General features: G+C 39.1%; 1 protein-coding gene across 1 annotated transcript in view; it reads left to right on the top strand.

Moving 5' to 3' along the window:
* Nucleotides 1–23,215, top strand: part of SIPA1L1 (signal induced proliferation associated 1 like 1) — a 347,094-nt gene that overhangs the window by 254,634 nt on the left and 69,245 nt on the right. Inside the window, exons 9-14 of the mRNA XM_060262825.1 lie at nt 994–1,168; nt 7,369–7,472; nt 9,783–9,940; nt 10,464–11,040; nt 12,173–12,447; nt 17,155–17,436. Of these exons, the coding sequence (XP_060118808.1) occupies nt 994–1,168; nt 7,369–7,472; nt 9,783–9,940; nt 10,464–11,040; nt 12,173–12,447; nt 17,155–17,436 (1,571 nt within the window). The remainder of the gene's footprint in view (nt 1–993; nt 1,169–7,368; nt 7,473–9,782; nt 9,941–10,463; nt 11,041–12,172; nt 12,448–17,154; nt 17,437–23,215) is intronic.

The following is a 23,215-nucleotide window of genomic DNA, read 5'->3' as shown; positions in this document are numbered from 1 at the left end:
AAAAACAATTGAAATGCCAATAGCTCATAACTTTCATGAAATAATTAGAATACTGTTGTGATATGCAAAATACTGTAATTTTCACCTTTTATTGTAGTCTTCCCAAGAGAGAGCAGCAAGGGGTACTCATTACTCTTTTACTGGAGAATAAATGCTAGTAATTTTAACAGGGATAAATGTAAAATTCTGCATTTAGGTAGGAAAAATCCAATGCATGGATATAGGATGGGGGAGACTTGTCTTAGCAGTAGTATGTGCAAAAAGGATCTAGGGGTCTTAGTGGATCATACGCTGAACATGAGTCAACAGTGTGATGTGGTGGCTAAAAAGGCAAATGCAGTTTTGAACTGTATCAACATATAGTGTCCAGATCACATGATGTGATGGTATTGCTTTACTCTGCTCTGGTAAGACTTCACCTGGAGTATTGTGTTCAGTTTTGGGCACCACATTTTAAGGAGGATATAGACAAGCTGGAATGGGTCCAGAGGAGGGCAACGAAGATGTTGAGGGATCTGGAGACCAAGTCCTATGAGGAAAAGTTGAAGGAGCTGGAGATGTTTAGCCTGGACAGGAGGCAGCTGAGAGGTGATATGATCACCATCTTCAAGTACTTGAAGGGCTGTCATATAGAGGGTGGTGTGGAATTGTTTTCTGTGGCTCCAGAAGGTAGGACCAGAACCAGTGGGTTGAAATTAAATCAAAAGAGTGTCCAGCTCAACATTAGGAAGAACTTCCTGACCGTTAGAGCGATTCCTCAGTGGAACAGGCTTCCTTGGGAGATGGTGGGCTCTCCTTCCTTGGAGGTTTTTAAACAGAGTCTAGATGGCCATCTGACAGCAATGAAGATCCTGTGAATATAGGGGGAGGTGTTTGTGAGTTTCCTGCATTGTTCAGGGGGTTGGGCTAGATGACCCTAGAGGTCCCTTCCAACTCTATGATTCTAGCAACCCAATAAGAATTTCATGTTTAAGTTTCTGTTTATGTTTACAGCTAAGCTATCAACTTAAGGTGGGGATCATGTACTGCAAGTCAGGACAAAGCACAGAAGAGGAAATGTACAATAATGAATCAGCAGGCCCAGCCTTTGAAGAGTTTCTTCAGTTGCTGGGAGAACGAGTTCGGCTCAAGGGATTTGAAAAGTACCGTGCCCAGCTAGATACAAAGAGTAAGGCACACTCTGTTTGTTCAGATTAATAAAATATAGTTACTGTGTATTGTATTGATCAACAACTATATTTCCCAGTGGTGCATATTAAGGAAGTAGTGGAAAGTCACCAGGCAAGTCTTTACTCTTCCAGAACCCTTTCCTGTCCTTTCTCTGCAACCTTCTCCATTGCTGCGGTGGCTGCACATCTTTGTAACTGAATTCCTTTTTTTGAAACACATTTATATGTAAACTCAAATGTGTTAATAATATCTGACAGGTGCATGACTATTTTTATGCTGTATCTCCTTTGTGGTGCTTATTTTCTGTCCTTATTGCTAACAACTGGTTTTAGTTTCATTAATGGATAAGATAACATACAAAAGAAAGATCGCTTCTTTCATGATTTTTACATAGTTAGTTCCCCATATGTATGTTAAATTGGTAACAAAATGTTGGATCCCATTAGGAATCTCCATGAATGGAAGGGGAGCAATTTCGGCATACTTGTTTGTAACTTCCCTTTCATGCTGTTCCTAGTGGTCCTCTGCCCCCCAGAACCAGCAGGTGGGGCATTTGAGGTTTTAGCAGGAGGGTGAGCAAGTTAAATTCCAGGATTGAGATCCCTTCTGTCTGTGAGAATTACTGTAGATCTAAGCTAAAATCCCTGTCATTGTTCATAAATCATATTGTGTCTAAAATATGATACAAATATGAAGTTTTTTGTTGAAATTAATTTTTATGAGAGAAAATCTACTGAAGCCAGTATTTATCATGCAACAAACACCTTTTGTGTGTTATTCTTTTTTTAAAAAAGAAACCTGCATTTGTAACCTTTTTTTATATGGGTATTTGGTTGACCCATGTGTATTGAGGTCCACATTTATCTCAGTAGCAGTATAGGAAATTAAATACGAATGCGTCATGAAAGTAGAAAAGCATTTACAAACAGTGCAATGAATTTTTTGTTGCCATGGTTTTGCTATTACTGACGTTATGACTATAGGCAGTGGTATGAGAGAACCTATTAAAACATGAATAGTCTAGAATCTGTAAACGCCACTTTGGTATATTTAGAAATTCTAATAAATGTCAAAACTGAATGTACAAAATTGAAATTACTTTATTTATTTTGGATTTATGACCCTCCCCCTTACATTCCAAGTTAGCACTGTGTTATTTACTTTATCCCTCAGTATGTTAGGGATCTCATGTGTGGAAGTATTTTAAAAGGACAAGAGGAGGAGAAATATTGTTGATTCTTTAGGTAAATGGGCTAATTTTTTCGATATTTATTCTCAAGCTGGTTGCTTTCCTTAAATAGTTTTGTAGCACAGCAGCATAGACCTTTTATATCCAGTAAGCCTGCAAAATAATGAGTTCAATATGCTGCTTCTAAATCCATGTGTTCACATGACAAAAATGTTAGTTTCAGTTAGTTTCAGGAAACCCTCATTTCTCCTTTCCCACTCCAAAGGAAATAACATGTTGAACCGCCCTTGAGCAAGTATTGTACCTGGTTAAAAAAAAAATACCACCGTCCAGTGCACCACTGATTTAACTGGCATATTAGAACAGCATAAGAAAAGATACTTCCATATTCCCAGGACTTTACAAATTAAATTTAATGCACATGCTCTTTTTGAATTCCTGATTAAACTCAGGAGTTTGTTAAAATGCATTTATTTTCATTTATTGTCTACCTTTCTCAGTGAGATTAAAAGCAAATTACAGAATTATAATAAATACCAATATAATACAGTAGAAAAAAATCAAGAGTCCAGTAACACCTTAAAGACTAGCAAAAATTGTGACAGAATATGAGCTTTCATAAGTTTATTGACTCATGAAAGTTCATACCATGCCCCAAAGTTTGTTAGTCTTTAAGGTGCTACTGGACTTTTCTTCTTTTCTACTGCTACAGACAGGCTAACATGGCTACCCATCTCAGTATAATACTGTAGACACTGAAAATCCAATATTGTAACTGGAGAAATTGTTTACTTTGTATGTCCAACAAAATAGTCTGTGGTGGAAAAGAATATTTGGGTTTCAAATTTTAAAATTCTGTCAAATGTCCAAATTTCAAATCTGGGTTGCATTTTTTTTAAATTTGCAATTTTTGTGTACCTAAAGTTTTTTTCCTAGTAGACTTTCTCCCCTCTTGTTTTAAATTGGGCATTGTGGGTTTTAAAAATAAACCTGTAAGAGTGGGAAGAGAATATGATTTAATCCTTGCTAAAACATGAGTTTAATGGCAAGAGGTTTATGGCCTTGTTGATATTTTCTTCCATTTGCCTCAACTTTCTTTATCCCCCCCCCCCCCCAATTTCATCGTTCTATTCTGATCTGTTATCGGAAATTTGTTTCCCTCATATCCTTTATAATAATATATTTGCCAAAATGGGGGGGAGTATTAGGCTAAAAATACGTAGTGAATATGAGGGTTGTAAATATTTATGGCAGGGTAAGAATAGTGAGTCTTCAATCCAAGTGAGAGGGGAAAAAGTGCTACTGAATAAATTGTGAAATTTGCTACCCAACTTTCTTGATCTGTTTTTAGGTTGTAGCCCTTTTATTAGAAGAGCCCCGTGGCGCAGAGTGTTAAAGCTGCAGTATTGTAGTCTTAAGCTCTGCTCACGACCTGAGTTCAATCCCAGCGAAAGCTGGTTCAGGTAGCCGGCTCGAGGTTGACTCAGCCTTCCATCCTTCCGAAGTTGGTAAAATGACTACCCAGCTTACTGGGGGGGGGGAAGTGTAGATGACTGGGGAAGGCAATGGCAAACCACCCCATAAAAAGTCTGCCATGAAAACGTTGTGAAAGCAACATCACCCCAGAGTCGGAAATGACTGGTGCTTGTACAGGGGACCTTTCTTTTCCTTTTCTTTTATTAGATACTTTCAGTCTCATATATAATACCCTGACCTGGATAGGCCAGGATAGCATGATTTTGTCAGACTTCAGAAGCTAAGCAGACTCGACGCTGGTTAGTTTTTGGAAGGGAGACAACTAAAGAATACCAGGGTTGCTATGCAGAGACAGGCAAAGGCAAATCACCCCCAAATGTCTCTTGCCTTGAAAACTCAATGCATATATGACATCATCATGTCATTTCCTGGCCATATAAGCATAGAATTTGATTTAATGATATGTGACCAGGAATATCCAGTTTCATAGCCATAAATATGCACACACACGCATATATGCATAAGAACATAAGAGAAACCATGTTGGATCAGGCCAATGGCCCATCCAGCCTATGTCACACAGTGGCCAAAAAAAACAAGTGCCATCAGGAGGTCCACCAGTGGGGCCAGAACACTAGAAGCTCTCCCACTGTGCCCCCCCAAGCACCAAGAATACAGAGCATCACTGCCCCAGACAGAGAGTTCCAACGATAAACTGTGGCTAATAGCCACTGATGGACCTCTGCTCCAGATGTATGCATGTTATAATAATTACACACACACACAAATTTTAAATTGTTTTGGTGGCCCTTTTAAGGGCAGAAAGGTGGAATACACATTTTATAGATAAATAACTAAAATAAATAATCATCTTGGGTGAGAGAAGCTAGTACTAAGAAATTAAGATCTAGAGAACACCAACATTCAAGATTAAAATCAAGATTCAGTCATTAAAGCAGGCTTGTCCCGCTTGTAACTTGCCAACAGTTTTAATCCACCAAAGCATTAAACTGCCCTTTTTTGTTTTTAGGACTACAAAAACAGAATTGTCAAACATATGGAAGTCTGTACATAGCTAGCAGCCTGTGTTCAGTTACCATATAATAAACTGTGCAGGTCTGGATGAAACTATTAATTCATCACTCATAAACTAAAATTATGTCTCAACTCCAAATTTGGCATAAAATGGTTTCCAAAGTTCTCTTCTGCAAATGTGTCTTCATTTATTTAAAACATTTTTCTCCTGTTTTCTTTTCTTGAACTCAAGATGGCTTGATTATTCAATATGTTCAGTATTTAGATATTTGTTACCTGTGAAGAAATATATTCTAAGTTCCATTTAGGGTTGTCAGCCTATGGAAGATCAGGACTCACCATAACAGTGTCCTACAACATCATGACATCATTTTTGGCCATTTAGCCATAGAGTTTTGTGTTAATGCTAGAGTGGCCAGGGACGTTGGCCAGGGACTTCTGGTTCTGCGGCCAGAAATGATTCCAAAGTGTTGCTGGATGGAATTTCCTCCACCCTATCTTGGTAAATGGCAACCCTACATCCAGTACCCATCAGTACAGAGTAAGATCTTGCCTGAGATTTTTCATATGGTACCTAGTATTTGATATAGAATTGTTATCTCAGCTGATCTTTTCTAAACAGGGCAATTACCTAGCTATAGGAAGCAAACACTGAATTGTTTGCTGACATTTTAAATGACTTTGTAATCTGTTTCTAATATAATCCAGTATCCATGAATAACCTCTCCTGACAGAGGCTCATTATATCCTTATTTTATTACAGGAAACCACTGCAAATAAACTTAACTGTGAAATACTCCATCTAGACCAGGGGTGTCAAACATGTGGTCCAGAGGCCAAATCAGGCACCCAGAGGGTTCCTATCAGGCCTGCGAGCAAGTCTGCTTTCTTCTCCCTCTCTCTTGTGTCTTTCTGTGCCACAGGTTGCTTTGCCAGGTTTGCTCAATCGCACAGGAGCTACAGAGCAAAGCCTCTGTTTTCTCCATTGGCTGAGACTCTTCCCTTCGGGAGGAAGGGGGGAAGGGCAGGCTTGCTTTGCCAGACTCAGTTGCACAGGGGAGCTACTGAGCCAAGCCTCTTTTCCTTCTATTGGCTGAGGCTTCACCCCCCTCCTCAACCCCTTTGGAGGGAGGGAAAGAGCCAGAGCTTCCTTTGTCCAGTTCCCTCAATCACACAGGAGAGATACACAATCTTTAATTGTGTCCTTATAAAGTTTATATCTTTGCTACCTGGCATTACATTTTATGACACACATGGTCTGGCCCAATGAAGTTTCGTATATGTCAGATCTGGCCCTCATAGCAAATGAAGTTCTACACCCCTGATCTTGACATTTTCCTAGTAAGCAGATTTTACCAGACTAGTGTGAGAGTAACCGCAAGTTGGAGGTTGAAGCAGATAGGCAAAATATTTGTTTCACATCAAGCTTGATGGATCTGTGTTTGTTCTTTCTATCAAAACAACCACTTTTGTTTCAGGATTAAATCTAAATGCTAAAACAACTCATGCTTGCAATAAAATAAAACAAATACAAAAGTTGCAGGACTCCAACAAAGTACAAAAACATACTATAGTCATTATAAATCTAAAGCAGACCAATAATTCTAAATTAAAAGCAATTTTAACTTATCAGCAGCCACCATATCTGATCCAGGGATCAAGTCTAACTGAAGCAAGCAGCAGAAAAGTTTAGAATATTTGCTACTAAACTCAGTATCAAGCATGATCAATGTCATTAGTGTTTAACCTACATTTATATGATACACCACTAGAGTTCAAAACTTTAGTAATTATCCACCATGGTTTTCAACATACTGAATAATTTGGTATCGTTCACAAATGTAGCCTCTATAATGCTCATCCCCAATTCAAACTCATTTATGAAAAAATAATAATTAGGACAAGACTTATCACAGTCTCCTTTCTCTTTACCTCTTATATTTCAAAATTGTCATGAATTAATGGACCCCTGATGAGTAGAATATAAGAATATGTGTCTGCAGAATTCATGGCAAACTTGCGTTCTCATGAGTAGAGTATAAGTCCTCCTAGATAAAGTCTCTCAAAATGTTTTTTTGTGCAGCATGGCAAACTGCTGTTCAGTAAATGCTAGCCCAAAGCCTTATTATATGCCTCGAAATGGTCGGATAGTTGCTTGGATCTTTGTCTTCATGTCTGTAGTACTTTAAGTATGCAGCATCTAATCTGGTAAAAATGCTGCAGAAATAATAAATATCAGTATCAGTCACATGGATGAGACTCCCTTTGGGATTTTGCCAGATTTTCTTCTTAAATGTTAGTAATTTTTTAGTATTGATTTTAATACCTAAAATATACTTAGTCTATACTAAGATATTTTAAAAATATTATTTGCATTTGCACTGTTATGCTCTGATTTAGAATAGTTGATATACTTAGTCTGAAGATATTCAGAATTTTGCTTATCGTGTAAAGGTGATCTTTAATTTTTGGATTTTCTTTTTATATTTGAAATTCAGCTGATTCAACTGGTACTCACTCTCTTTATACAACATACAAGGACTATGAAATCATGTTCCATGTATCCACCATGCTGCCATATACACCTAACAACAAGCAACAGGTAGGATTAATTTTCATTCTGTATAGGATTGGAAATCGGCGAATGTCGTCCCCGTCTTCAAGAAGCGGGGAAAGGAGGATCCGGGTAACTACCAACCCGTCAGCTTGACGTCTATACATGGGAAAGTTTTAGAACAAATCATCAAACAGTCAGTCCTTGAACATTTAGAAAGAATGGCTGTGATTACTAAGAGCCAACAACGATTTCTCAAGAACAAGTCATGTCAGACTAACCTGATTTTTTTTTTAAGAAAGTTACTACTTTGCTGTATCAGAGGAATCTTTCTTTCCCGGTCTCACTGGATTGTAAAATAAATTTTAAGTGCTGAAAGTCTTAAATATTTATGGTTGGTTGTGATCAATGTAAGTGTATCCATAGATATTGGATGCTTTTGGAATACCATCCCCTCTAGTGATAGTATTTTCCGCATGTCCAATAGTTTGCCAGCTGGCTAAAAATTCATTTGAGTAGATTTTTTAAAAAATAAGAATTACATGAGGGTAAACAAAAAAAAAGTTATACTGACTAGGCAAGTTTGCCTAACATTTTAGGAAATCTTTGCTTCCAACATAATCAGTTGACTGTGAAAAGGTACTTTCTGCTAAAGGCTTTGTTTTGTGATCCCTCAAGATAACTGAGTTTAGTAACTAATATGAGATTCTAACAAAGGCAGCATTGACTTTTCTGAGTTATGTGCAGCTCCATAATTTTCTGTTGGAAGCTATGTTGATATCTGGTAGATACGTGGCACATTATTGGAGGTTTCTCTCCTCAGACTCCTAAATCCAGAAGTCCTCAGTCAGTGTGCTGGAAGATTTATTTTTTAAAAAATAAAGTGACATTGGATGTTTTCCTTTCCCAGCTAATGCACTGTAAACCACAGGACTTCATATGTTTCCAAAGAGTTCTGGGTTTCTTTATGTTGCGATCCTAGTATTGAAATCTGCCCTCTTTTCTAATTTAGCTAGGGATATAGTGTTCCAGCAGTATGGTGGAGGAGCATCAGGAACTCTTCTGTTTCACGATGCATGTAGCCAACAGATTTAATTGTCCCACCATGTGATTCTCCCCTTGCATTTTTTTCCAATGGGAGGAATCTCTAAAACTAGACTTCCATGCAATCATCAATTCATGTGGATGGTTTAGTTCACATTGTGGGTCATCTGCTTGGTGAAGGATAGGGCTTCGCACTGCTCCTCCATCACATTATGACTGCACTGTCCTACCGTGTATGAGGCATAAATAACTGGAAATATGTTAGCCTGAGAAGTTCCTTACTTGGTTAATGGACAGGATCTAACTCTTATCCAATTCCTAGACTCTGTGCCATTTTTCGGCATGTATTGTTGATAACTTACAATTTTGTTCAATTTCCATCTTGATAAATACCAAAATGTATCACTTTAATTGCTAATGATTTTTCCCTGAATTTAAAAAAACTTCAAAAATGGTTGCATATCTGGAATTTGCCTCATTTTTAAAAAAAATCAGTTTTAATTCAAAGAGCAAACATGATTTGATTGTGTCTGCACTTAAACTTTTTACTTCTAAAATATGACAGGTATGGTTGCAGCAAACACTTCTGTGAAATAGCAGCCTTTTTCTTCTTTCTTTTTTTTTCTTTTTGGCTGTGAGTCTTAAGAAATTTTAGGATTTTCATCCTAGATGAAATACTTTTAGAATACACGCTGAACTGAAAAGCACACAAACAAAAAATCAATCTGACAATTCTGATACTGTCAGTATTAAAACACAATTTTAACACACTGAGGGATATTAGTTTATGAGTGCTTGCACTTTAATAATAATAATAATAATAATAAACTTTTATTTATATCCCGCCCTTCCCGCCGGAGCGGGCTCAGGGCGGCTAACATGACATGGTATACCATGATTTATAAAACAATTTTAAAATACAATTAATACATACAATTAAAACAGTTACATTAACAGTTGTAATAGTTGGAAGAAAATAGCAAACAGACAACAAATAATATAACACAAATTATATTACTATTAATTTAATTTTTAAAACATTCAAAATTTACCTCATAGCAAAACAATTTTGTATTAAAATTGGACTTGTAGTGTTATGGAAACAGAGATGCAGTCAAAAATTGATAAATTTCTCATTTATTTTTTCAGATGTATAGCATGCTAATGTCATAGTTGCTTTGAAAGGAATGATTAAAATATTTCATGATTTGGAATGAAATTTAAGAAATATTAGTTATCTGGGAAGAATAAAGCTGTATTAATATTAGTATGGCTTTAACTCAGTGTCTTAGATTTCTTGTTTTTCTCCTGTAGCTCTTAAGAAAACGTCATATAGGAAATGATATTGTGACAATAGTTTTCCAGGAACCTGGAGCAGAGCCATTCAGCCCAAAGAATATTCGTTCTCACTTTCAGCACGTCTTTGTCATTGTTAAAGTGCACAATCCATGCACTGACAACATCTGCTACAGGTAGCTAATGTTGCATTAACAGTTTACAAGTGTAATTCACCTTGAAATTGTTTCTTCTCTAATTTTGTAATCCAGTTTTAGTGTGTTTAAATAAATTGTGTTCCATTTATGAAGCCCTTTACTGTTAAATTTCAAGAAGCCAGTTTTGTTTTTTATTGCTGTACGTTGTGACAAGTACTTGGTGGGTTGAGAACCAGTTTTCACTTAAACAATTTTTCAGCTTTAAGCATGTCAAGAACCATCATTAAATAACATTTTGGACTGCATTTATTCACTGTATCCAGTAAATACCACCTTGGCATCTAGAGGAATGGTAATCCCTATAATATGATAAACTTCTTTAAGAAGCTTAGACCAGAATATTTCACTACAGGGCATTGCCAAAATATATGCATGAAGTCTGCTGCTTTTTCTCAACATTTCCAATAAACATGTTTCTTTGTATGATATATCTTATTTAACTTATGTGGAGTTAAGCACCACTTGTAGAAGACTTTGTAAAAATCTTTCATTTTTTTTGTAGTGTTGCTGTGACAAGATCCAGAGATGTGCCATCATTTGGACCACCAATCCCTAAAGGCATCACCTTTCCCAAATCAAGTGTGTTCAGGGACTTCTTACTTGCAAAAGTGATCAATGCTGAGAATGCTGCTCATAAATCAGAAAAGTTCCGCGCCATGGCCACTAGAACCCGCCAGGAATATTTGAAAGATCTGGCAGAAAAGAATGTCACAAACACACCCATTGATCCTTCTGGAAAGTTCCCATTTATCTCACTTGCTTCCAAAAAGAAAGAAAAGTCGAAGCCTCATCCAGGAGTAGAACTTCACAGTTCTGGCGCTGTCGTGTGGACACTTCATGCTAAAGACTATAGCAAGGGTGTAGATATAGACTGTCTCCTCGGTATTTCTAATGAATTTGTTGTTATCGTTGAGCAAGATACAAAGAGTGTTGTGTTCAATTGTTCCTGCAGAGATGTAATAGGATGGACTTCAACAGACACAAGTGTCAAAATTTTCTATGAAAGGGGTGAATGTGTTTCTGTGGAGAATTTCAGAAGCAACAATGAAGATATCAAAGAGATTGTCAAAAGGCTAGAGGTTAGAGTTTCTTTCTCTTGCATTCTCTCTTTTCTTTGGTGTTGTCTTCAGGCATTAGTAATTTCAGCTGACTGCTATAAACCATGTAGAAGTGAATTGGATCCATTCTCAGATCCTGGAAGCAGACCTGTTGAATTTCTAAGATCCAGTAGCCCATTGATCTCTGATTTATTTATTCAAATTTATATTCTGCCCTCCTTGCAAACGGGCTCAGGGTGGATTACAGACAAGTAGTTAAGTCATTTGGCTTCACAACAGTACACAGATTAATAAATAGTTAAAACACACTAAAACAAAGAAGTTGAAAAACAAATTGCACCAGTTGTTATGTGTACAGCCTCCAAAACTGGTGCTGCTGGACTCTGAAGTTCATTTGATCTAGGCCATGTGAGAATGGTGTCTACATCAATTATAGGAATTATTTGCTATTCCTCTTTTTTCTTCTTGTTCCCCTTCATTCTCCCTGTGGGTCATCCTGAGTTGCAAAATGATTGAGCAAGACATAACATACTGCTAATTTCTCTGTTCAAACCCAAGTAGAGGTCTGTAGATCATATGCTGATGTTATGTTTTACTTTTTCGCTTTAAAATGTATTAAAACACTCCTATTTGTGCCACTAGAGAAATAGCAATTTTCTTACCATGAAGGAAGACAATGCAGTTTTTATTTTATCCACAAATATTCCTTACTTAAAGAATCACTCTGGTAGTAGAACAAGAGAGTTGTAATAATTGTGTTCAATAATAGGGAATTCAAATAGTGTCAAATCAACACTGATCAAATATTCTAATAAAACTATTGGTCAGCCTATAAATAAATACTGTATGTAATTCCTTCATCATTACTTGGTTTGTATTACTGCATTCCATAAACGCTTCTATAAAGTCCGTAATATGTTAAGGTATTACTTGAGTATAGCTAGACTGTGCCTGGCATTTTCATTCTGTAGTAAGCTGGCTAACTTTTGTTGATACTATACTCCGCAATAGCCATCAGACTAAAGACTATCATTGTCCCGTTGTGTTCCCTTTACTGCTTCAAAGGAGTATATTTTCCTTGTGTGTCCCTCTGAATGGAAGTGATTACACTAAAATATTATAATCCCAACCCCCTCTTTATTTCATTTCTCAGCTTGTGACAAAGGGCTGCGAGTCAGTGGAAATGACTTTACGTCGAAATGGACTAGGCCAGCTTGGATTCCATGTGAATTATGAAGGAATTGTAGCAGACGTCGAACCCTATGGCTATGCTTGGCAAGCAGGATTACGACAAGGCAGCAGATTAGTGGAAATCTGCACTGTGGCAGTAGCTACTCTAAGCCATGAGCAAATGATTGATCTCCTGAGAACTTCGGTTACAGTGAAGGTTGTCATTATACCACCTCATGAGGATTGTACCCCACGAAGGTATTTGGGGAGGGGATAATGAATTAGTTAATATTTTTAGGACTTTCAGTTTATAATACAGGATTTCTACTCTGTATTATAGTTCAATCACTTTAAATAGAAAGTGACCTAGCTCTAAGAATTATTTTTCACTTTTCATGCATATAAAACATTTTAAATTTATTTTACTTCATATCCTTTCTCCCCACCAGGGACCCAAATCTGTTTATATTGTTTTCTCCTCCATTTTATCCTCACAGTAGCCATCTGAGGTAGGTTAGGCTGAGAGTGTATGACTAGCCCAGCAAAAATGTCCATGGCAGAGTGGGGATTCAAAGTTCCCTGCATTCTAGTCTGCCACTTTTACCATTACTTTACAATAGTTAGGATGTACATTAGCAGACTGGTAAAGTTTGTATCAGAGTGCTGTATAAATTCATATTTTTAACACCAAAAGTCTCTTAATGATAGTAGAGCTGAAGTTGGTGCCTCTTCTGAATCGCAGGTGCCACATTTTATGTTCTGTAGCATGGAAGTGTTGCTAACTGTCACGTGTGTGTGTGTGTGAAGCAGAATGAACAGCTTGCAAAGTCTGATTGGCTGCCATAGCAAAAAAAAAATTAAAGTACAAATATTATTCGAAGGTACAAATTCTGTGTTAATCACAGCCAGTAGTAATACAAGTTTAGAAAAATGCAAATTTAGCTGATTCAAAGAGAAGAAAGACTTTGCAATCTTAACAGTTATGTTGTTGGTTGCTTATAATTTAGCAAAAGTCCCAAGAGCTAACAAAACAGAAAAAAGAAGCAGAAGAACACAGTAATGTGTCATTCTCCATTGGTTTTCCTAAATGCTACAACATTTTAATTGCAAAGTTCCTTTGTCTTCTGTTCAGTTTCACCCTGAATTAAAATTAATTAATAGTTTTGATAGCATTATCAAGGGACTTAATGGGTAGGATAATTTTCTCAATCTGTATAGGTGATGAATTGTTTAACATACTTAAGAAGTATATATCATGACTAATGAATAGCTCTGGCACTAGGAGGCAAGGAGCCCCCCTGCCCCCAACTTCTTGCCACTGCACACCCTTGCCCCCACCCACTCCCGCACCATGCTGCCCAGCTGCCACCATCAGGCGGATCCTCTCCAGACTCCCTCCCTCTGTCGGTAGCAGTGGTAGGAGGAAACTCCTCCAGCAACTGACCAAGGCAGGGAGAGGTGGAGCGGCTGCAGGCTGCTGGAAGAAGCCTAGAGTTCCTTCCTTCCACTCCACCTGTTGCCTTGCTGGCCAGCTGCCGTTATTTGCAGCACCCCTGACACAACTTGGAAGCCTGTGGGGAGAGTGGGAGGGGGTGACCAGCGTCCCTGTAGGCCAGGTGTTGCCCATAGGTGGTCGCCTACCTAGCCTACTCAGATGCCATTCGGACTCCAGGGCGCGCCGGGGGTTTTCATGAATTTTATAAATGAAGTGTTAAGAGAGTTTCTGTTTAAGGGGGTGGTGGTGTACCTTGATGACATCATTATTTATTTGAAAGACCTTGAGTCCCATGTACCCCTGGTGCGAAAAGTGTTAACTACGCTGTGTAAGAACAAATTGTACGCCAAACTATCCAAATGTGAGTTCCACAAGACGGAACTAGACTACTTGGGATTCCGAGTGTCAGGGGAGGGACTAGCGATGGATCCAGCAAAAATCCAAGCGGTTCTAGACTGGGAACCACCACGAACCCGACGGCAGTTATAATCTTTTCTCGGGTTCGCAAATTTTTACCGCGGATTCATTCAGGGGTTCGCCCGGGTGATGCTCCCCCTCACAGAACTTCTAAAGACGAAGGGGAGGGGGGAGGCAGCGAAAAAGCCCGGGGCGCGCCTAGTCTGGACGCCTGAGTGTCACAGAGCTTTTCAAGAACTCAAACAGCTCTTCACTTCTGAACCAATACTGGCTCACCCCAATGAATTAAAACCCTTCGTGGTTCAATGCGACGCTTCCGACGTCGCCGTAGGAGCCATATTGATGCAGAGGAACGAAGAGGGGGAACTGCGTCCCTGCGCGTATATCTCTCACAAATTTTCCAATGAGCAAAGGAACTGGTCGGTGTGGGACAAAGAGGCCTTCGCAGTAATGTTTGCTTTGAAAACCTGGAGGTCATGGTTAGAGGGAGCCCGAGTCCCGTTTGAGATCTGGACCGACCACAAGAATCTAGAGGCCCTCACGGGCCGACACAAATTGACTGCCAAACAAATCCGGTGGGCGGGTTTTTTCGCTAAATTCGACTTCGTGCTAAAACATATCCCGGGCACTAAAAACTTTTTGGCTGACGCACTATCACGCATGCCCCAGCACGAGAGCCAGCGGGAGGAAGTGATCGATTCCCTCATCCCCCCCTCAGCAGTAGCAGGAGGGGTCACCACCCGTTCAGGGAAAAAGACGGAGACCCCAGGGTTACCACCAAAGGAGCGCTTGGCCTCAGAGGCAGACCTAGAAGGAGAGGAGCGCCCCGAAGGGCTAGAGCAAGGGGAGGGGGGATTGTGGTTCCATAAGGGGAAAATTTATGTGCCCAAATCCATGAGGAAAGAGGTCCTGGAACAAAGCCACTCCAGCCGTCTAGCAGGGCACTTTGGGTACGTAAAAACCCTCAATTTGATCACCCGGCAATTCTGGTGGCCAAAGCTAAAACGAGACGTGTCAGAATTCGTGCTAGCCTGCCCTACTTGCATCATGTCTAAGCGCAGGGGGGAAACCTCCCGGTCACCTCGTCCCTCTCCCTACGGCCAGCCGCCCATGGGCCGTGGTGTCTATGGACTTCATAGTAGAACTCCCCCCGTCCCAAGGGAAGACAGTGATACTAGTAGTGGTGGACACTTTCTCAAAGCAAGCCCACTTCATCCCCTGCAAAAAATTACCCACAGCCAAAAAACTGGCCCAACTCTTCTTTAATCACGTGGTCCGCCTACACTCATTCCCCGAGAAGGTCATTAGTGACCGCGGGCCACAGTTCGTTGCCAACTTCTGGCGGGAGTTTTGCAAGCTAGCTGGCATCGAACAGGGCCTTAGCTCCGCTTACCACCCACAAACGGACGGACAGACGGAGAGGGTGAACGGACTTCTAGAGCAGTACTTGAGGTGTTACGTTAATTACCAGCAAACAAACTGGGTGGATCTCCTACCGTTCGCCGAGTACGGCTACAATAACAGCCTCCATAGCTCCACCAAAACCTCACCCTTTCAGATAGTGAACGGTTACAAGGGGAAGCCGTTCCCAAACCTCCCCCTCCCTGCGGGACCGAAAGAACCTACTTCGTGTCAGCAATGGTGGGAGGGAATAAAGGAGGGGTGGAAAGTGATTCAGGAAAACCTGGAGGAGGCAAAGAAGGAGTACAAAAGACACTTTGACAAGAAACATGCCCCGCAATGGGAACTGAAAGAGGGCGAGACAGTATTTTTGTCCACCAAAAACCTGCCCCTCCCACAAGGGTGCCGCAAACTCGCCCTAAAATACTTGGGTCCATTCAAAATAAAAAAGGTTATCAACAAAGTAACTGTGGAATTAGAACTGCCCAAATCCCTGAGTAAGATCCACCCTGTTTTTCATTGCAGCCTTCTTTGCAAGGATCCTGGAGCTACGCAATTCCATCCTCGTCCCCCGGAGCCGCCTCCGACTATAGTGAAGGGGCAGAGTCACCATGAGGTGTTAGAAATCCTGGACTCTAAAGTCCAGAGGGGGATACTGTACTACCTGATCAGATGGAAATACTTTCTCCCTAGTTGTGATGAATGGGTGAAAGCTAGTGATGTATCTGCACCGCAATTACGAAAAAAATTTCACCTACTGTACCTGCACAAGCCCAAGCCGAAGAGCTTAGGGGGGGCAGTATGTCAGAACTTGTAACTTTGAATGCTTTGCTTGACTAAACTGACTCCATGTTGTAACTCAGGGTGCCTGACAGCGGTCATTGACCCAAGCCCCTCTGCTATGCCAAATATTTAGGGCAGAGAGACAGGCGGCAGAGAGTCTCTGCTTAACATCCACAGGTGCCCTTTGAAGCCAGGCCGTTTGGCCTTCGCAACAGGGGGGCATCCTCCTTCGCTGATAACGAAGGCTGGGAAGAAGAGACATCCGCTTGAGACCGTGTGAATTATTGTTTTATTATGCTTTGCTGTGGGCATAAAATGTAACCAACTGCCCAGACTCGCCATTACTGTTATTTCGTTACTATAGTACTGTCGTTCTTCAATAAAGATCCTAACTTGCAACAAGTATTGGACTCGTCTGAAGTTCATCCAAGTTCTGACACCAGGCCTGTTAATGGCAATTGTAGTGAATGATTATTTTGCTTATCTGTATCCTTCTCAGTTTTGCACTGAAATGTCATAAGCCACACCTTTAAATTTAATGTTCATAATTTTTTCTTTCCTCTTTTTGTATAAAAAAATCATATTGACCTAGGATTTGCTCACTGCATCTGACGGTGAGCTCATGATCGTAAAGGCTTTTGCTATGATGAATGTGTTACTTGTAAAGATGACATGAGGCTGTTCTGTTATTATTTTTAGGTTAGAAGATAAAATTGTAACTGGAAAATTTAAAAAATCTGAGAACCAATCTGTTTCATGTGAAGAGTGTAATGTATAGGCAACGTCACTGCTGTCATACCAGTACACTGCAAAGATTTGCTTTCTTTTCCTATGTTACAGTAGATTTACTTTTCTTTGTTATTTTTCAGAAGTTATTCAGAAACTCATCGCATGCCAATGATGGAATACAAAATGAATGATGGTGGAGTTCCATACGAGTTCAAGTTTCCCTTCAGAAATAACAACAAATGGCTGCGAAATTCTAACAAAGGACAGGGCCCTCATGTGCAACAAATACCATCACAGATACAAAGTCCAGTTACCTCTAGGGTAGCTTCTGGGAAAGGTGAAGGGAAAATGCCTCCTCCAGAACGAGCAGCCAATATTCCCCGCAGTATCTCCAGTGATGGGCGTCCACTAGAAAGTAGAAGGTAAGTAATTGATTTGTATGTATCTTGTCTTCTGAAATCCAAATGATTCAATAACTGTTAAATAACTATTAAAACTACACAAATAAAGCCATCAAGTCACAGTGTTAAAACCCCACTCCATATCCAGACCAAACCAAAAAAGCTTTGGTGTTCCATGGCACCTCAAAGACAGGTTTTTGTTCTAGCATATGCTATTGTTTACTAGAGTTCATTTTGTTTAGTGGGTCCTTACTAGGCTAAAGCATATATGTGAAGAAAAAGATAGTAATCAGCTGGTTAATCAGCTGGTTGAAGGACCATGAAATAAGGTTTGATATAGTCTCCCAAGAACTTGGGCTTCCTCAGCCATTAAAAGGTGTTACAGGGTTGCCACTTTCTGGAAAGTCAGGGAAATTGTGATTAAAATATATTCAAGCAGTGGATTTTTGACCTGTTGCTGCAAGAGCATGATCTGTTCTTGTGGCAGCTGGAATAGAGAAGTAGGAGAATGCAAGTAAAACTTTTAATGATGCCCTTTCCCAGCTCCACCTTTTTCACAGTTGCACCCCCCAATCAGCCTAATGGGTTTGTTGAGTTCTGTCCCTGCGTGATTTCCAAGGTCTGCCTGTAGCATTTGCAAAGCAAGGCTAATTTAAACGTTTAGCAATATACAAATTTTAAATATCTAACTGTTTTCATCCCTACCTGCTAGTACTGCATTTAACTTACATATAAAGATAAGCATGTTTTGGGACATGCTTGTGTATGGAATGGACGTTTTGTCTCCTGCTAAACCCAGCACAGAGTTGCAAATGAGTTTTGCCGCTGTTGGATTTCACAGACAATTAGTACTTTCTACTCTACAGCATGCAAAGTAAATTTTGCAAATGTGATTGCTTGTTCCTGATGGAGCTTACAGAGTACCAGCTTTATCAGCCTCTTTCCTGACTTCTCCCATGCATAAAGGTTGCAAATGGGGGTTGTCTGCGTCTCTGGATTGCAGAAACTCCACCTCCTTTGTTGCTGCTGATCTGTTCGTTACACTTTCTGGTTCCAGAAAGTGAAACTTTCCCGGCTTTAAAAAGTTCCTACTTGTTAGCATTCAGAGTTTACTTGAATTGAAGTTTGTATCTTGGTGTAATTTTTGGTGCAGTTACAAAACAGATGTTGCTGCAGTTAATGTTGAAAGAAGCTGGTATTAAATCTCTTACTTTGACAAATATTTTTGCATTTGAGACTTGGAACATTTCATTAAGCCTGGCATTAATGCAACATGACCTATCCATTTTTTAACTTGTGGTTGTGTTTGAATGATGGTCAGGGAAATTGACTAGTGTTGGTCAGGGAAATGCAAAATAAAATTTTAGTGGCTACCATGTATTAGCTGACTTAGCAAAACAAAGGAGACCGCTAGTTACTGTCGAATGATTTTAGTACTTCTCTCAATATATTTTTGAATTTTATATAATTACACTTTGGATATCCATATAGGGTTGGTAAATTCCAGATGGGGCCTGGGGTTCTCCCAGAATTACAACTGATCTTCAGATTACAGGGATCAGTTCCGCTGGAGAAAATGAATGAAAGATGGACATACCTGCTGAGTTCTTCCCTCCCCTCCCTAGGCTCTGCCCCCAAATCTCCAGGAAGCATTTGGAATACTGTGCGCAATTCTGGTCACTGCACCTCAAAAAGGATATTATAGCATTGGAAAAAGTTCAGAAAAGTGAAACTAGAATGATTAAAGGGTTGGAACACTGTCCCTATGAAGGAAGGTTAAAACGCTTGGGGCTCTTTAGCTTGGAGAAACGTCAACTGCAGGGTGACATGATAGAGGTTTACAAGATAATGCATGGGATGGAGAAAGTAGAGAAAGAAATACTTTTCTCCCTTTCTCAAAATACAAGAACTCGTGGGCATTCAATGAAATTGCTGAGCAGTCAGGTTAAAACGGAGAAAAGGAAGTACTTCTCCACCCAAAGGGTGATTAACATGTGGAATTCACTGCCACAGGAGGTGGTGGCGGCTACAAGCATAGACAGCTTCAAGAGGGGGTTAGATAAAAATATGGAGCAAAGGTCCATCAGTGGCTATTAGCCACAGTGTGTATATATATGTGTGTGTGTGTGTGTATATATATTTTTTTGGGCCAATATGTGAAACAGAGTGTTGGACTGGATGGGCCATTGTCCTGTTCCAACATGGCTTCTCTTATGTTCTTAACCCTAGCCCCACATTTAATTGCTGTTTGGCCCTGCTAATAGCAGTTTTTTTCTTGATAACCTCACACACTCACACTTTCTCTTTCATACTCAGCCCTGCTCAGGGCTGGTGCCAGGCTTTTTGATGCCCTAGGCAAGGCTACCTACTTGTGCCCCCCCCCCCCAAGCTCTTTCTGCCCTTCGTTTGCAAAACTGAGCTCCAGATTTTTTTTAAAAAAAAATCAGCCATACCTTTTTTTAATCAAGTATCTAAAAAGAACAAAACAGGATAGACTAGAGGCAGAATACAAACATTAATAAATACAGCCATTGATTGAAGGCAAAGAAAGGACTCCAGTCTCCCACTTTGACCAGAGAGCAGCAAGAAAGGCTCTGCCAGACCCAGTCTGATGCCCCCATCCCCAGAAGAAGAAGAAGAATATCTAAGTGATGGGAACTTCCTGTTTGGCTGGAAGACAGTGCTGCTGCCCTCTAGTAAGGGGGATTTTTTCCCCCTCTGTTCAGGGTATGAAAGACCCTTCTGGGGGGGTCTATGCCTATCAATCTTAGTAAAAGATTAATCCAAGATGACGTCAAGCACCTTTAGCTGTTGATTTCGGTTTTAGAAAGGTGGGTAGCTGCCTTTTTCAAACCTTGAGATCCGGCCAGAAAGGGAACGTCTAATATACATCTGCAGAGGATAAAAAGTCATTAATTTGACTTAAGCCTGTCGGAATCCAGACACTTAAAGACTGATTTATAATTGCAAGATAACGGAAGCCAAAGTGCCAAAGAATATCTGTTTAAGGTACTTTGATCTATTTCTACTTGGAGACTCTTTGAACCTTATCTAAACGTTGTGGGGATTATAAACAGATTGAGTTGAAGCGTAATTGAATGAAGATGACAGCCTGCCAAGTTTGAACTTTGTAAATATAAAGGCTTTAGCAGAATTGGGAAAAAGAGGGAGATGTTTTGACTGTCTGCGGTCTGTGGCAGGTGACGCAGATTTCTCTTTGTTGATGTCCTACACTCCTACAAGTTTTAAAAGTTGCTGGAATTTATAAATAGACTGAACTAAGGCATAATTGAATGAAGATACAGCCTGCCAAAACTGAACTTTGCTAATTTAATAGCTTCAAAAGAACTCAGACAAAAGAGAAAGATTTTTTGACTATTTGTGGCTTGTGGCCAGTGACGAAGGCTATTTCTATACATTCCCACAAGTTTCAAAGGCTGCGATACTAGACACGAGAACGGAGCAACTTGAACCAGGAAGTAAAAGTGACTGACCAATCAAAGTCTATAAGGATTACAAAAGCTGTGACATCTGAACTAGGAAGGAATTAAGACCAAGATCAAGAAGGACCTCTCTAGGAACTGTGTTTAACCATACAGAAAGAACGATTGCCATTTTAAAAGGAAGAAAAACTGTCAAATTTGTTAAAAATCAATATCTCAGCCTAGGAAGCTAGGAGAAAAACAAAATTAGTCTTGTTTGAAACAGAATGTTCTAAGCTATTGGACTTGGTGTTGAATTTTAATTGGAAAACTTTTTAAGTTTTGGTGACTTTTTTATGTCAGAAGGGAGGGTAACCCTTGCAAGAGGCCACTCATTTGACAAAATGCAATCCCAATTTGATGCTCTGGAATCGAGAATATTAAAAGCAATGGACAAAATGCAAATGGCAATGAAAAAAGAATTTAAAAAGGAAGTTGGAGATCTTAGAAAAGACATTGAGGGCTTTAAAGATGAGGTCAAAGATAGAGTTAAAGAGGTAGAAGAAAAAGTGAATACACATGCTTCTATTCTGTTAAAACTCCAAGAGAAGGTTATAATACATGATTGCAAGTTGATGGAAACACAAGTTGGTTTGAGAGGAATACCTGAAAGGAAGGAGGCGGATTTAATGGACTATATGGTGAATATTATTACTGAATACTTAGAAGAAGATCCTGAAAAATTTAGAAGTATGTTGGATGGTGCTTATAGAGTCAACTCAGCATATGCAAAGGACAAAGGCCTGCCAAGAGACATTGTCATAAGACTAAGATCTAAAGATATGGCAGGAAAAATCTTAAACAAAGGTTTTCAAAAAGCTTGGACTATAGAAGGGAGCAAAGTCAAAATAATGAAAGAGTTACCAAGACAAGTGATCAGTGACAGGAAGAAATACAAGATGTTAACAGACAAGTTGCGTGCAGAGGGCACAAGATATAGATGGATATTACCTGAAGGTCTTGGCTTTGAACAACATGGAAAAAGGATTACAATAAAGAGTGAACAAGAGATGCATAGCTTTTTTGAAGAGAATAAAGAGTCTACATTATAATGGAGTACAAGTTACTATCTTGGAATATAAATGGACTCAATTCACCACAAAAAAGAACAACATTTCATTGGATTAAAAAACAAAAATGTAACATAATTTGTCTACAGGAAGTTCATATACAACAAAAAGATTGTAAATTTTTGTGGAATAGAAATTTGGGGCTGGAATTTTTCTCACTAGCAGAACAAAAGAAAAGAGGGGTAGTCTTTTATATTAAAGAACAACTAGAACCTAAAATAATATTTAAAGATAAGGAAGATATATTGCAGTAGAAGTGACAATTGAGGCGAAAAAAACGTTACTAGGATTATATGTGCCCAATGGAGCGAAAGATAAGTTTTTCAAAGATATTAATCAGCAATTAGATGAGAGGATGTATGATCAGATTTTGATGATGGGCGATTTCAATGGGACAATACAAAATAATATTGACAGGTCATGCCAAAAGAAGAATGACAAAGAAGGAAAATTACCAAATTCTTTCTTTGAGTTGATCAAACACGAAAATCTGGAAGATATCTGGAGAAAATTCAACCCTGAAGTAAGAGACTATACCTTCTTCTCAGCGAGACATAACTCTTTCTCTAGAATAGATATGTTATGGGGTTCCAAGAGTTTGGGCCTCATAACTAAAAAAATATATTCTACCAAAGGTTTGTGCAGACAATAATCCAATATGCTGGTCTACAAAATTGCAAAAGAAAACAAGAAGATGGAGAATTAATGAAGACTTGCTACAAGATAAAGACATTGTGACATTTTTAGAAAAGGAGACTGCAGCTTTTTTCCAAATAAATGAAACTGAGGATATGTAATTTCAAACAGTATGGGACACTTACAAAGCAGTAATGAGAGGACTATTAATCACATTGAACAGTAAAGATAAGAGGGCCAAAGAAGAACGATTGGTAGCATTACAAAATGAAATAAATAAAAAAGAAAGGTATCTGAAAAAAAGGCCAGGAAAAAAGAAGTTAATAAAAGAAATCACAATATTACAATCTCAAGTCAAACATTTGCTGAAGAACTAGAATGGAATTTTAAAAGTCTGAAACAGAAATCGTTCGAAAGTGCGAATAAACCTAGAAAATATTTGGCCTGGCAATTGAAGAAAAAAAAAGAAAAGAAAACTATTAATAAAATTATGGCAAATGGAAAAGCAATAGTAGATCAAGAAGGCATCAAAAGAGAATTTTGTAAATATTATGCAAATTTATTTAAAGGCGTGAAAATTAGGAAAGAGAAAATGGAAGAGTATCTATGGAA

This window comes from Heteronotia binoei, chromosome 21 (assembly GCF_032191835.1).
Source record: "Heteronotia binoei isolate CCM8104 ecotype False Entrance Well chromosome 21, APGP_CSIRO_Hbin_v1, whole genome shotgun sequence".
NCBI classification, from domain to species: domain Eukaryota; kingdom Metazoa; phylum Chordata; class Lepidosauria; order Squamata; family Gekkonidae; genus Heteronotia; species Heteronotia binoei.
This window is presented reverse-complemented; position numbering and strand designations above follow the sequence as displayed.